General features: G+C 39.4%; 1 protein-coding gene across 4 annotated transcripts in view; it reads left to right on the plus strand.

Moving 5' to 3' along the window:
- The window catches only part of SYT1 (synaptotagmin 1), a 542,196-nt gene that overhangs the window by 447,122 nt on the left and 80,505 nt on the right, over positions 1–14,569 (plus strand). For all 4 annotated transcript variants that reach the window (XM_067009790.1, XM_067009789.1, XM_059081652.2 and 1 more), the window contains one exon: positions 6,008–6,125. In XM_067009790.1, coding sequence (XP_066865891.1) covers positions 6,008–6,125 — 118 coding nt within the window. The remainder of the gene's footprint in view (positions 1–6,007; positions 6,126–14,569) is intronic.

A 14,569-nucleotide genomic window follows, 5' to 3' on the forward strand; every position in this document is an offset into this window, starting at 1 on the left:
TCTATTCAGAGAGAATATCTTCAGTTTAACACATAGAAAAATCTTAAGATTAACATAAATAGAATATGTGCTTTTAAAATGTCACAGCATTAATTCAGGTACGTTTTTAAAACTCATTCAAAAGTACAGCATTTCCAACAAGTGTGTGAACTTAGCCCCATTTGCAAAGATCGTTAAAGTAAACACCTCTCTTTACACATAAAATGATGGATGGTGCTATAAAAGCCAGCATATATTCACTTTAATCCAGCTTTTTATTTACCCAATGGAGATGACCTCTGTTCTAGTATCTATAATACTTTTCAAAAAGGAAAGGTTGGGCTTCCCTGGTGGCGCAATGGTTGAGCGTCCGCCTGCCGATGCAGAGGACACGGTTTCGTGCCCCGGTCTGGGAGGATCCCACGTGCCGCAGAGCGGCTGGGCCCGTGAGCCATGGCCGCTGAGCCTGCGCGTCTGGAGCCTGTGCTCCACAACGGGAGAGGCCACAACAGTGAGAGGCCCGCGTACACGCAAAAAAAAAAAAAAAAAAAAAAAAAAAAAGAAAGGAAAGGTATTACTGTAGTTGTCTATATTAAATCATTAATTCATGTCTACTCTATTCAGTGGATGCTTTTTAAAAAATATCAGAATTATCAAGCTGCTCAGAACAAAGGTGCTTTCTGATTGTCAGCTCCATATTCTAAAGGAGCAGGTTAATTTCCCTGACTCTCACAATTGGAACTTTCTAACACTAACTGGAAGTTTCCACCTAGTGATCAAGGCAATTGACTAAAATAAATTATACATAAACCTGAGATTTCTAATAGTAATAAGGCCCCTTCATGAGCTAATCATACCAGCAAAAGCACTCATCTGTCGGCTGCAACCCCATAGGGTCTTGAAATTATCTTATAAAAACTGCACTTCCAGAAATGTTTTCGTTTCCAGTTTCATGAAAGGACTAACAGAGCCATGTCTACAGCACTAGGAACAAAGAAAGACCTCTGAATATATTCATTAGTTGACTTGTTGATTAACTAGAAACACTGTTGATATATCGAGTACTAGTGTCCATGCTGTTTACAAAACAAGACTGGTGAGGCTCTCTTTTCAATGCAATTAACCAACAGGTATTTCTAAGCCCCTATCATGTGCCTTATTAGGTAGTATCAAGTACAATCCCTCTTCTTCTGGAGATTAGGGTGAAGGGAACTCACAAATATGAAAAGGGGAAAATATCTCTAGGCACCATACTACTGGCTAAAAAGCAATTAATTACTAGTAGAAATCCTTGTGCACTATGGAGATACTTAAAGATATGGAACTTGGACTAGGGCTTAATGGTTAGGGGTAATTTAATTAGGCATAATAAGGGACTGCAGACATTGTAGATGAATTTCCTGACTAAGCAAAACTCTGGTGATGGGAAGGAAGATAGCTCATAGAGACGTAGTCATTGCTGTGGTGACCCCTCCACACACACACACAGTCTTGCACCATCTTCATGATGAAGGCATTTATTCCACTGGCCAAGAGTGCTGATGGCTGACACTCGTAACAACTGAGTTCCTCCTTCTTAGAATCTCCCTCACAGCTGAGGAGACGCTGGTCCAAGATGTGGGGAAAGGCCACATCCAACGACTGGTGGATTCAGGAGCATAAAACTCCTCTCTTCCGAATTTAGAACATCTCTGAAGAGCTATTTTAGCTCCAAAACTTCCCATAGGATCGACTGAGACCTTTGGTGTGACTGCATCATAGCCCAACTTCTCCACCTGAGCCATCCCACTTTCTGCATTCTCCCACAGGTGTTGATTCAAAGCACACATCCCAGTCTCCCACTTGCAAATCAGTTTGCTTCCATAGAGAACCCAACCTGTGGATACTGAGGACATTGACTATAATTGATAGTAGGGAATCTGCATTTATTCCATCAATAGGCATATATGGCTCTGCTCTGTGCCAGCCATTTCTTGTGGATCTCATACTCTGGTGGGGAAAACCTCAACAAAATAGAACTTCAAGCAATATGTACTAGGATGAAAAAAAAAAAAAAAGCAGAGCATGGGGGTTGGTAGTGTGAGTGTTTAGGAGTGGATGGAACCTCTTCAGATAGCATGGCCATATAAAAGGTCTCTAAAGAGGTGACATGTAAAGCAGAAAGCTGAGCAAACTAAGAGAACAATCCATGATAGTATCTGGGGGAAGAATATTGCAGGCAGAAGAAAGAGCACAGGCAAAGGGTCTGAGGTCAAAGTGTACCTAACAGGTTTGGAGGAGAGGAAGTAAGATCGGGAGTACAATGGTAGGAGATGGAGCGCTCAGACCCCCATCTATAAGGCCTTTAAGTGTAAGGAATACAGATTATTCTAAGTGAAATGGGAATACATTGAAGGGCTTTGAGTAGGATTGTCTCATGACCAGATTTCCACTTTAAAAGGATCAGTCTGCCTTTTATGTGAGGAAGAATCTAGAAAGGAGCAAGAGTTGAAACAGAGTGGCTATCAGGAGGCTATTAGAGAAGTCTAGTTCAGAAATTATGTGATGATTTAGACTTAAGGTTACCAACAGTCATGGTTTGCCTGGGACCGAAGTTTCCCAGTATACAGGACTTGTGAGGCTTAAACCAGTAGAGTCTTGAGCAAATGAGGGCGGTTGGTCACCCTTCTTGGACTAGAATGGTGGCCCTATAAATAGGGAGATACGGTCAAATTCAAAATATATTCTGAAGATTGAGTAGGTAGTGAAGTTGAAGAAAAAGACTTGGATAGTTAGGGCAAAGTATAGAGCTTCTTGAAAGCCAGGAAGATGGGTTTGGACCTTTGAAAGATTAGCTTGGCATTAGTATGCGGTCTACATTGGACTTTGGTGAGACTATGACTTAAAGAAATCTTTGCTCAGCCTATTTCAAAAGAGATGACAGAAGTATTTAGGGCATAGTCTCACAGAGTGGAAATGGAGGTGGAGGAGATCGAGGTAGTGGTGGAGGCCATGGTGTAGGGTGATGGTAGTGATGGCAGCAAATGGTACAGATGCATGTCATTTTGGAAGTGGAGGTGGTGAGGGTAGAGGTCATGCTGAGGATGGTGGTAGAAAAAAGTGAAAGAAAAAATACAGTTGAGGATACATTACCCAAAAAAAGAAATGTCAAGACTTGTAGGCTGAATGACTAGAGGAAAACAGAAGGTAAGGTGGCCACTGGAAACAGATTAGTTAGTGACCCTGACAGGTAAGGGTATTGAAAAGGCAAACAGTTGAGGGGAGGGTTTGCTCATGAACATCCATTTAGTAAGACGATCTAAAAGTGAAAGGAGAACATCCCAGTGGGCGGTCAGTTAGGAATATTAGTTTCTACCATTCCAGATGACAGTCTGAGGTTAAAGAAAACTCAGGATCAAGTCAAAAGCCTTTGAGCATTCGCTCCATGCTGACACATCAGGTAACCTGGTGGAAACCGAGTTTAAAAATTTTAAAGCACTGAAAGGCGACTTCAGTTGATTAACATAAAAATACATGCTTAATTTGGCATACCAATTATGATGATTTTATGAGCAAATGAAATCTTACATGTTCAAGTTCTTAAGTTAATGAATTAAATGGAGATCTGTAAAAGGTGCTATAATAAGTACTTTTCTGTATTTCCCTTTCTCCCAAAATATCCACTTTGAAATTCAGTCACTCATTCTTCCCCCATCCCATAGCTTTAAAATTACAGGTAACTTGACATATTTCTTCTACTTGAGGTATGGTTTTTCAAACTACAACTGCTTTCTTCTGAAACTAAATATGTAAAATCTTAAAGATTCCCTCTATATCCTAAGATTGAAGAATAAAAGTATACTAGAGGTTATGACAACTCTTTGTTTAGAACACCTGAGATGCCTATAAATTGCGGAATTAGATTATGGGCCACGAAGAGCGGTGTCATTTAAGAGAGAACACCTGATTAGGATGCTTAGAGTGACCTGGTTCTCCAGCAGTTCCCCAGGAAGGCTACTGTGGCAAATAGACTCCTGCAAAAAGAACCCTCCTGATGAGCATTTCTGAACAGCAGTTTTGTTCATTTACCTTTCTCTTGTCTCCTAAGGTTCAGATGAATTTGTCCATCCTTTGTATTAATTTCTGTGCTATCGGGGCCCGTTCTGTATTTTTAGAGACTATGAAATGTAATCTAGTCCACTAGATTCTCCTGATGTGTACATTAATTCCTAGGGGTGAGTAGTTACATTAGAAGTAACTATTATCTACACTAGTGGAAGAGAGGTATGACCTAGATAATTTAAAATGGGGGAATTAGCTCCAATTTCCAGGTATTTGCTTTTGAAAATATGTGGAAAGTGAGAATTCAGGGAAGGACCTTGTCTTCAAGGAGTTTTTAGTCATGTGGGGAAATTAAGACATGCACAGTAAGACCAAAAAAAGTCCTTAGTAACGTAAGAGATATGTGGGTAAGGTGCTATGGGAACTCAAGGAATGAAAGAACCATGGCTATACAACACATGTGGTGATATTTTCAAAAGCATTACATAAGCAGAAAGTACCATTTCTCTCTTCCTCCCTCCCTCCCTCCCTCCCTCCCTCCCTCCCTCCCTCCCTCCCTCTCTCTCTCTCTCTCTCTCTCTCTCTCTCTCTCTCTCTCTCTCTCTCTCTCTCGTGCACACACACACACACACACACGTTGAATATATTGCTTCTCCCCTATCGATAAATTATAGAACAGGTAGATACCCTTTCCTTTTTGAAAGATGGATTTAATGAGTACCCCCAAAAAAAGGAATTGCATTTTCTTAATTTGTTGGATTACATCTAGGCCATGTAGCCAATTTAACATATGTCAAGATACAGAGAAGGCCAAAACCAGCCATATTAGGAGTACAACAGGAGAAGACCTGAGGATATGGCCTTCTGTACCTCATTCCTATGTTAGAAATCTATCTGCAAAAGTCTGGCACAACCATTACCTTCTTTGGAATTACTGTTGGAGGGGCGGTGGGCAGGGAAACGATACAAAGAAATAAACCCTGATTTGCCATACATATACTTAATCCCATATGTCAGTGAGCAGTCTAGCACCTCCAGCATCTGAGAATACAACAAACTGCACACCCTTGCCACCTCTCTCATGCTTTAATATGAATGCAAAAATCTTCCTCATGTTCAATTACCAAAGTTCTTAGTTATCCTGAAGAGTAAAACACTTAAGGTGGGAGAACCCATAGGCGTCTTTTCTGAAAAAGGTAAAAGTTCTATATAGCATCATCATTTTAAACTCTTCAGTTATTCAGAAATGGTCAAATATAGGATTGGTGAATGTTCTTGAAACTAAAATATGATACCAATGAAATAACGTGAGGGTATGTGAGAAACCTTGTGTTACTGTGTATTTCACTTTTTTGACCCACCGCTTAGATTTTTATAAATTTTAGGTTAAGGAAAAAGAAAGTTAGACCTCACTTGAAATGAGTAAAACTGAAAGTGCAAAAACTTATGTACGTTTTTGCCTTTTTGCCTTTCTGCTATTAGGAATTTACAATTTCTCATCAATAAATAGAATTTAAATGGAACACGAAAGCAAGTCTTTTTCCCCCAAAGATCTAAGTATTACATATAATCCTATTTGAAACATCAAAAGACAAAAAAGTAGGTAGGTTGATTCTACCAAAAAAGTGTTAGGCTCTTTTCAAAGCTATTTAATCAAGTTATGAATTTTTGCCAAGAGTTTTGCAGTACTTTTCAGAAAGCAGTCTCTAAAAAAGTCACCTTGGTTCCATCTCCTGAACCATTGAATTATGGATATATTTTGATGAACGTTAAAGTATAGATGAGCTACTTAAAAACTGAAATGAGTTAGTCACTCTGATGATACCTTAGTGAATGAAAGACCACTGGGTAAATGCCAGTGAACGTTAAGAGTTTTCAAATTCTAATTGTCATAATACCCCTCCCTGAGGAGTTTACAGTGTTTAGGTACAAACCACATTCACCTTTATTTGAAAAATTACTTATACTTTCTTATTGGTTTTCATAGCAAGAGAAATTGGGTGATATCTGCTTCTCCCTTCGCTACGTACCTACTGCTGGCAAACTGACTGTTGTCATTCTTGAGGCAAAGAACCTGAAGAAGATGGATGTAGGTGGCTTGTCTGGTGAGTCTGATGTTTACTGTGTTTTTTGATGCTGTTTCATCGTGGATACTGAATGCACAGCACACGTGCCGCAATGCCCCACTCCTTAATTGGTCACAATTCTCTTTCCAATGGAGCCTGGAAGCAGTTTCAGAATTCATCCTAACATAGAGACCCAGGAAGCCACTCTCAATTTATTAGAATTAGCAGAGAAGGTGAAACCTATTTTCCTGCTTCACAGCCCAGGTATCAATTGTCAATCCTATAGCTCTGAAAGCTGAAAAACTGCTTCTCTTTTGAAAGGCAACACCTATGACCAATTATAATTTTGTCCCTTTTTTGGTTTTGTTTTTTGGTCAAAATTCATTTATGATATGAAAAATACTGTTTGATCTGAGACTTATTAGGTTAATACTTAATTTATATACTAAAAGACACATATTAAGTATATAGCTTAAGATAGTTTTTAGCAATACTGTTTTGTGTGAACATGCATTTCAAATATATATGAACAATAAAATCTGAGGGTGAATCCTCATGGTAATGCATTTATTCTCTACAGCTTGTGTTGGGGATGGGGAAATGTGGGTATTTAAAGTTCTGTAAAACCCAATTTTAGTTTTTAAAAAAGTGAGTAAAGTATATTCTTTTTTTTTAATACCTTTATTGGAGTATAATTGCTTTACAATGGTGTGTTAGTTTCTGCTGTATAACAAAGTGAATCAGCTATACATATACGTATGTCCCCACATCTCCTCCCTCTTGCGTCTCGCGTCTCCCTCCCACCCTCCCTATCCCACCCCTCTAGGTGGTCACAGAGCACCGAGCTGATCTCCCTGTGCTATGCGGCTGCTTCCCACTAGCTATCCATTTTACATTTGGTAGTGTGTATATGTCCATGCCACTCTCTCACTTCGTCCCAGCTTACCCTTCCCCCTCCCCGTGTCCTCAAGTCCATTATACTTGCTCAAAAGCAAAGTCAACTCAAGGACTTGTCATTTCCACAGCTGAACATAATTGTTTTTATTTTCTTCTCTGTGTGATTAAATCAGTTATATTCTTGATCTTCTAGTAACTCATTAAAGTGTGAGGAATTTTCTTGATATGGCACAGGGTCAAAAATAGACTACAGTTGTCATTGTTCATGGCTTTGGAATTAGAACCAACATTACTGGTTATTCAGTGCTTTCTCTAATAAAAATATTGCAAACTTCAAAAGGTCACCCTCATGCAGCATGGTGATTTTATATTATAAAGTATAACAGCTGAAATATGCTAAAGCTAAGGTTCCACTTACTGAACCACTCATTTGTCAACCAAATTCTCCTGGTGCCTAAATTTACTTCTCTTTATAAATACACTGCCTGGGGAATCTGCACTACTTCTTTCATGTCACTAAGACCCCATTTAAAAACTTGCTGTTTTCATTGCCTGATGGCATTAACAGAGCAAGTTTAAAGTAATGAGCAGTTTCTTTTTAAAATGTAGAGTATTTATTGTGCCTAAGATGCAAAATATATGCATACACATATGTCTATACACATCCACCTTTTCCTGGCTCTGTCCAGTAGAAGGCCTAGAAACAAAGACTGACCTAGTAGCCATGACCATCCCAGAACCAGAAATGGCGTGAAAATACAATTTCTCACTAGAAGAACCTGGAGCTTATTGGAGAAATGGTAGATTCCAGGTGTGGCCAAGGAAGGTATACAAGACAAGCCTAGAACATCTCCTCATACCAGAAAGCAAGGAAACTATCAAAGACTAAGGGGGTCATGTCAACAGGCTTAAGAGTCACCTTGAAGAGGCTTCCACTGGCCAAAGATGTGATAATTTGAACATCAGTAATGATAATAAATGCAATGTATTTAAACCTAAAACAAGAGAGTATTTAATGTGCAGAGAAATTTTTAGGCATGAGAACAGTTTACCCCCAGAATTCTACTTAGTATCTTGAAGTCTGACTTCAGATGCCTTTGACCTTTCTGCTTCCTTTGGTTCGATAGCCAACTATCATCAAATAGTTCTCTGTATCCTCTCCCACACTCCTTTCCAAACTCCTATGCCAACCACCTCCACATCACCTCTATCTAGTGCTCTCCTGGCCTTCCTCCCCCATTCACCTTACACACTTCATCAGAGGCAACTCTACCATGAAGCCAGTAACTTCAGGGTCCCCTATTTGTTCTGTCTTCTCCCAAAGTCCCAGAACAGACTCCCCATGGTCACAGATAGATATTTCACCCACAATTTGTTAATCAGTTTGTGCCTCTTGACACTCTCACGCCTCTCCCATCATCCATCTCTCCTGTTGTTCAGCAGCATCAGAGATGCTACAAGCATTTTTGAGGTTTAGCTGTGGGAAGTTGGGTCTAGCAGGACATTATTTATGTGGCTTGCAGTCATAACCATGTGTAGTTGGGTAATTGCTAGCTACCCCAGTGAAGGAAGGGCTCCTGGCATGACTCCTACTACCTATTGTGCTAACTCAACACTGTGACACGGAAGGGGTAAGGCCAGAGGTCATATCTAATTCAGTCTTTCGTAACTCTATAAAAAAGAAAAAAATACATTCTTTTTTCAAATGCCAAACTACATTTGCTGAAAATAGCTAGTTAACTGGAACCAAAGTGAGCTGTTTTGCCAGGGTTTACAACTATAGTAGCTTCACGACCCACCTAACCCAGTTCCACCCCTAAATTTGAATTACCTGGAATGATTTGGTTGAACAGTTAAATATTAAATTAAGGATATTTAGCCCTGAAATATCCTTAAAGAGTCCTAATCATCTGGGCTTCCTGCTGCCTGTAAAATTAAGTCATAATCACTCAGGTCTACATAATATAGATACTTCCAGACTATGCCCCACCATATTTCTATATTTGAACCAAGTTGACCAGCACACTGGTCCCCGGAACAAGCGATGGGATTTGCTGCCTCCACTGTTTGCTTACGTTGTTTCCTTTACCTAGAATCTCTTCCATCCACCAAGGTCTAGCTAAACCCTATCCATTCTTCAGGCCCAGCTTAAGCCTTATTTCCTCCATCCATTGAACAACTATGTATTGTGTCCCTACTTTATGTTGGGCATTGTTCTGAAACCAGGTTTACATCAGTGGACAAAACAGCCAAAGGACCCTGCCCTCATACAGATTACACTGTAATGTGGGGAAACAGACAGGAAGCCAGTAAATAAGAAAAGCACGTTGTACACCAAGAGGTGATAAGTGCTATAAAGAAAGCAAAGCAGGGAAGTAGAATAAGGAATGTTTTGGAGAAGCTTTAAATGGGGTGTTTGGAGACAGATCTGTGAGTAGGTAACCTTTTGGCAACAACCCGCAAGAGGTGAAGAAGTGAGCCACGGGGGTGGCTGGGACAGACAGCATTTTACGTGGAAAGATTCCATGAAGCCTTTTTTGATCCATCCTAAAAGAACAAATTTTTTCCTTTTTTAAATGCCAGTAGTTTGTTTACACCCTTCAAACATCACACTTCTCTCACTAGACTGTGCTCTATACTTATATATCCCACCATGTCCACACTGACTGGTAGCACTGAGCTGAGCTGCTGAATGAATAATCAATTATTTACAAAGGAGCTATGGCCTGAAAAAACAAGTCTTGCATTTCAAATTTGTTTAACCTACTTACCATTAAAATAAGTTTAAGCACTTGGATGGTCTGTCTCGAAGTAAGTTGACCTATGTCCAAGGAGACCAAAATTATATAACGAGGTCCTTCCAGGTAATTTGAATGCCAAACTACATTTGCTGGAAATGGCTAGTAAACTGGAACCAAAATGGTTTTTTTGCCAGTATTTAAATCCCAGTCTCCCACTGTTAGCAATTTGACATTGGACAAGTTATCTAGCTTTCTAAGCCTCAGTTGCATTATCTATAAAGTGGGAATAATTAGAGAATCTTATTTATAAGGTTATTGTGAGAAATAAATGAAAGCACATTAAAGTGCTTACTAACTATCATTGTAATTATTTCTATTAGTAACCTTATCAAACCTTGGGCTAAATATGCAAAATGTGAAAGCAACCAATGGATAGTTTAACCAATTCCTTGATTTAGTGGGAAAAAAGTTTGATGGGATTGGCTGGTCAATTCAGACAAAGAGATATCAGTAGACACCTGTATTCTAAGTCCCAATATCAAATAAGACAATATATGGAATTAAACAAAAAATATTGAAGAAGAGGGCTTCCCTGGTGGCGCAGTGGTTGAGAGTCTGCCTGCCGATGCAGGGGACACGGGTTTGTGCCCTGGTCCGGGAAGATCCCACATGCCGCGGAGTGGCTGGGCCCGTGAGCCATGGCCGCTGAGCCTGTGCGTCCGGAGCCTGTGCTCCACAACGGGAGAGGCCACAGCAGTGGGAGGCCCACATACCGCAAATATATATATATATATATATATATATATATATATATATATATATATAAGAAGAAATAAGAACATTTTTAAAAATAATTTCTTACTACTCCTCAACAGTCAGTTTCTTTTCTACTGTGTTAATTCAAAAAGCATGCCTCCAAGATTTTTCCTCTATCATATACCGAATATAACAAGCCATGCAAATCCCAACTCTCACTTTACAGTGACAAATATGATTGGACCATTCACATATCTACAGTAGACACTTGAACTTTGATGCTTCCTTGTCTAGCGCTGAAGTATTTGAGCACCAGCGAGGGTTTCTGAACCTAGCTATTTGTATTGAAATCTTGAGTCTTGCAGGCTGCAAGGCTATTCGTCAGGTGCAAGTATGTGCAGTAGGAAATGAGCAGCTTTTGTGCCCTGTACTTGGAAAAAACTCAAGCCTTCTGCCTAGGAACCACAACTTAATATACATCTGCACTTTTGGAGTAAATCTCCCTTCAAATAAATGTTTTCGTAAAAATTGAGGTAGAGTATGAAGAGTGCCTTAGTCCATTCAGGCTGCTATAACAGAATACCATAACATGGGTGTCTCATAAACAGAAATATCTCACAGTTCTGGAGGCTGAGACATCTAGGATTAAGGTGCCAAGAGGTTCTGTGTCTGATGAGAACCTCCTTCCTGGTTCACAGATGGATGTTTTCTCTGTGTCCTCACGTGGTAGAAGGAGCAAAGGAGCTCTTTGGGGTCTCTTTTATAAGGTCACTAATCTCTTTCATGAGGGCTCGACACTCAAGATCTAATCACCTCCCAAAAGTCCCACCTCGAAATACCATCGCATTGAGGACCCTGTTTTCAACGTATGATTTTTAAGGGGATATTAACATTCAGTCTATAGCAAAGAGGTCTAAAAAATTGAAAGCATCAGAAAAGTTGAGAATTCCTAAAGGTGTGAGGTTCTATATATGTCTTGCATTTTTTAGCTGTATAATTTTTATATTTGAATTTCTACCCGTGTAGACTCACAAGTCAGAAATAACTAGATACCTTGCTCCTAATTTCTTGTCCCTGGATATGTTACAGTTACTCTTCTCAGGGTTTTTTTTGGTCATCCCAGAAATTTGAGACTTCTGAGTACAGCTTTAAAGAGGAACGTCAAGACTCTAAGTTCAGTTTGGGCTTTATATCACAAGTTAAACAAATTCTGAAAGTTTTCCAACGAGTACATAACTGTTCCAAGAAGGAAAGACAAAAGTTCTGAACCGCAAAATGGAAGTGATAGTAAGCTTTTAAGTTTCTGTATTAGGGAGAAGTTCTAATTTTCAACTTTAATCTGAAAATTGTTTTCAAGTGTGAAGAAGTCATTAGCATATAGTTATAAAACACTCTACTAATTTAGAAAACCTTTTCTAACTTGGTTTTCTCATGTGGTCCTCAAGATAGACCTGTAAGGTAGTTTCTGAAGGTGATAGTCTCAGAAAATTGAAGCTTAGAGACACTAGATAATGTACGTAAATCATCTTACTCCACGTCTATCACATACGTGGCATTCAATACTGGCCATTGCTTTTGTCGTTACTGACGTTCCAAGTCACCTAATGTGTAGATCGTAGAGCTGGGACTGAAGTCCAGGCCCTACAATTCCCCAACATAGAACATCTCAAAGACTGTTCCATTTCCCTCTTCCCCTGAAGCTAGGACAGAATTCTTTTGAAATTTTTCTAAATGTTTGTACTGCTAGGAACCATGGCAAGTAAATCAAGGTAAAAATCTGCAGCCCTGCCCCCTTGATATGGTTTGTGTTCACCTATATTGTGAAGAGAACATCAAAAGTATGCCAATCATTGGCAGCAAGAGAATGCTGGGAAAACATAGGAAGGACTGAAATGATATGCCCCTATTCCAGCAGTCTGCTGAGGGTCAAGGACCTGGAGAGGTAACTACAAGGTAGGATCAGGTCAGAGACATCCTGAGCGCTGGTTGGAGACAGTGTGGTGGAAACTGTTCTCTCTTTTTTGATTTACTTTCTTTATTTATTGAAGTATAGTTGATTTACAATGTTGTGTTAATTTCTGCTGTACAGGAAAGTGATTCCATTGTACACACATATATATATATATATTCTTTTTTGTATTCTTTTCCATTATGGTTTATCTCAGGACATTGAATATAGTTCCCTGTGCTATACAGTAGGACCTTATTGTTTATGCATTCTATATAATAGTCTGCTAACCCCAAATTCCCACTCTGTCTCTCCCCCCACCCACCCTCCCCCTTGGCAACCACAAGTCTGTTCTCTATGTCTGTGAGTCTGTTTCTGTTTTATAGATAGGTTCATTTGCACCATATTTTAGATTCCACATATAAGTGATATCATATGGTATTTGTCTTTCTCTGTCTTAGTTCACTCAGTATGACAATCTCTAGGTCCATCCATGTTGCCGCCAACGGCATTATTTCACTCTTTTGTATGGCTGAATAGTATTCCATCCTATATGTTTACCACACCTTCTTTATCCATTCATCTGTCAGTGGACATTTAGGTTTTTCCATGTCTTGGCTATTATGAATAGAAACTGTTCTCTCTTACCAACTTTTCTCCCTTTCACTTTCCACACCAAGTCGCACCTCCAGTCTTCTTCCCGGCCGTCCCCAGACCTGTCTCATGACTATGGAATTTATACTGTGAAAAGCAAAGAGCAGGAGTAGAGAGGTCCCCCAAAGCATCTAAGTTCCAAAGGAAAGGGCGATGGGTTTCACAACGGCACTAACTACTTGAGGGAGATGATGGGAGAGGAAGAAAGGAGGCACACGGTGGTAAAGAAGACACCATTGCTTTACAGCAAACTGCCAGTGTGTGGACAAGCCCCTGACACCTAACCCAGTATGATTTACCATGCTTCCCCAGCCCTGCCGGCCCCGCCCCCCCCCACACGCACACACTCCTTTCCTTTCTTCAAGATGTAATTTTTTTTTAAATTTGTCATGGGTTTGTCTTGTCATTTCTACTGTCCTAGAAATAGAATTTGGAAAATAGAGCCAATTTAAATAAACTTTGGAAGTTATCTAGGAAAGGGCAACTCACCCAACCTTGGGGAATCACTAGATTCCACATAGAAACCATGAATGAGCACAGGCCTATCGTTCTTTCAAGCACTGGTCATCAAGATGTGATAGTCCACCTAGGTCAGAATCATCCAAGGTACATGTTAAAATTTAAGATTTCACGGACCACCTCAGACCAAACTATAACTGAATATCTACGGGTGGGAACCTGGAAATTGCATTTTAAACATTCCCCCATGTTATTCTTATGCATCTTAATAGGAAACTATAGGGAATGTATAGAGTTAGCTGAAGCTAGGGTGGAAATCATATTGCATTATATGTGTTTGAAATCAACACATTGAACATCTTAAACTTACAATGTTTGTCAATTTATGTCACAATTCCTTTTTCAAAAAAAGAAAAAGAAAACTGTGTTTTAGAGGCTTAAATTCTACATCATAATTTTTTAGCTGAGGTCCAGGTCAGCCCAACTCCAAGTTATAATTTTTATCAGTGATATAGAATACATCCTTTGCTTCATCCACTGGAATTTTCTTAAGAAGGCCTATTTTTTTTTTAATCAGCTCAGTATCCTCTTCCCTGAAAAATACCTTGCCCACATATCTAAATTACTGTCTTTTCTTCTTCAGTTTTTTCCAACCAAAACAAAAGCAATAGGCAGTTCCTTTATACATTCATGATCACCACTCTTAACTGTCCTTCCATTGGTGTTGAAAGCATGACAAAGAAAACCACTCCAAATTCAATTGATTTGGACTAAAAGACACTAGTCTGGGAGCTGAGCCAACAAATCAAGTGACAAAAACTTATTTGAGCCAATTAGATAGGGATATGCAAATTAACTGGCCATGATATCAGGGTCAAGCAATAACATGCAAATAAACTGGCATCTTATTGAGCTAACGAGATAGGAATATGCATAATAAGTTGGCCATGATGTCAGAAGGCTTCATCCTAATTTTAGGCTTGAATGTTATAAAATTCTGTGACACTTCAAAAGGCTTAATTACAATA

This window comes from Kogia breviceps, chromosome 12 (genome assembly GCF_026419965.1).
Source record: "Kogia breviceps isolate mKogBre1 chromosome 12, mKogBre1 haplotype 1, whole genome shotgun sequence".
Classification (NCBI taxonomy): Eukaryota; Metazoa; Chordata; class Mammalia; order Artiodactyla; family Physeteridae; genus Kogia; species Kogia breviceps.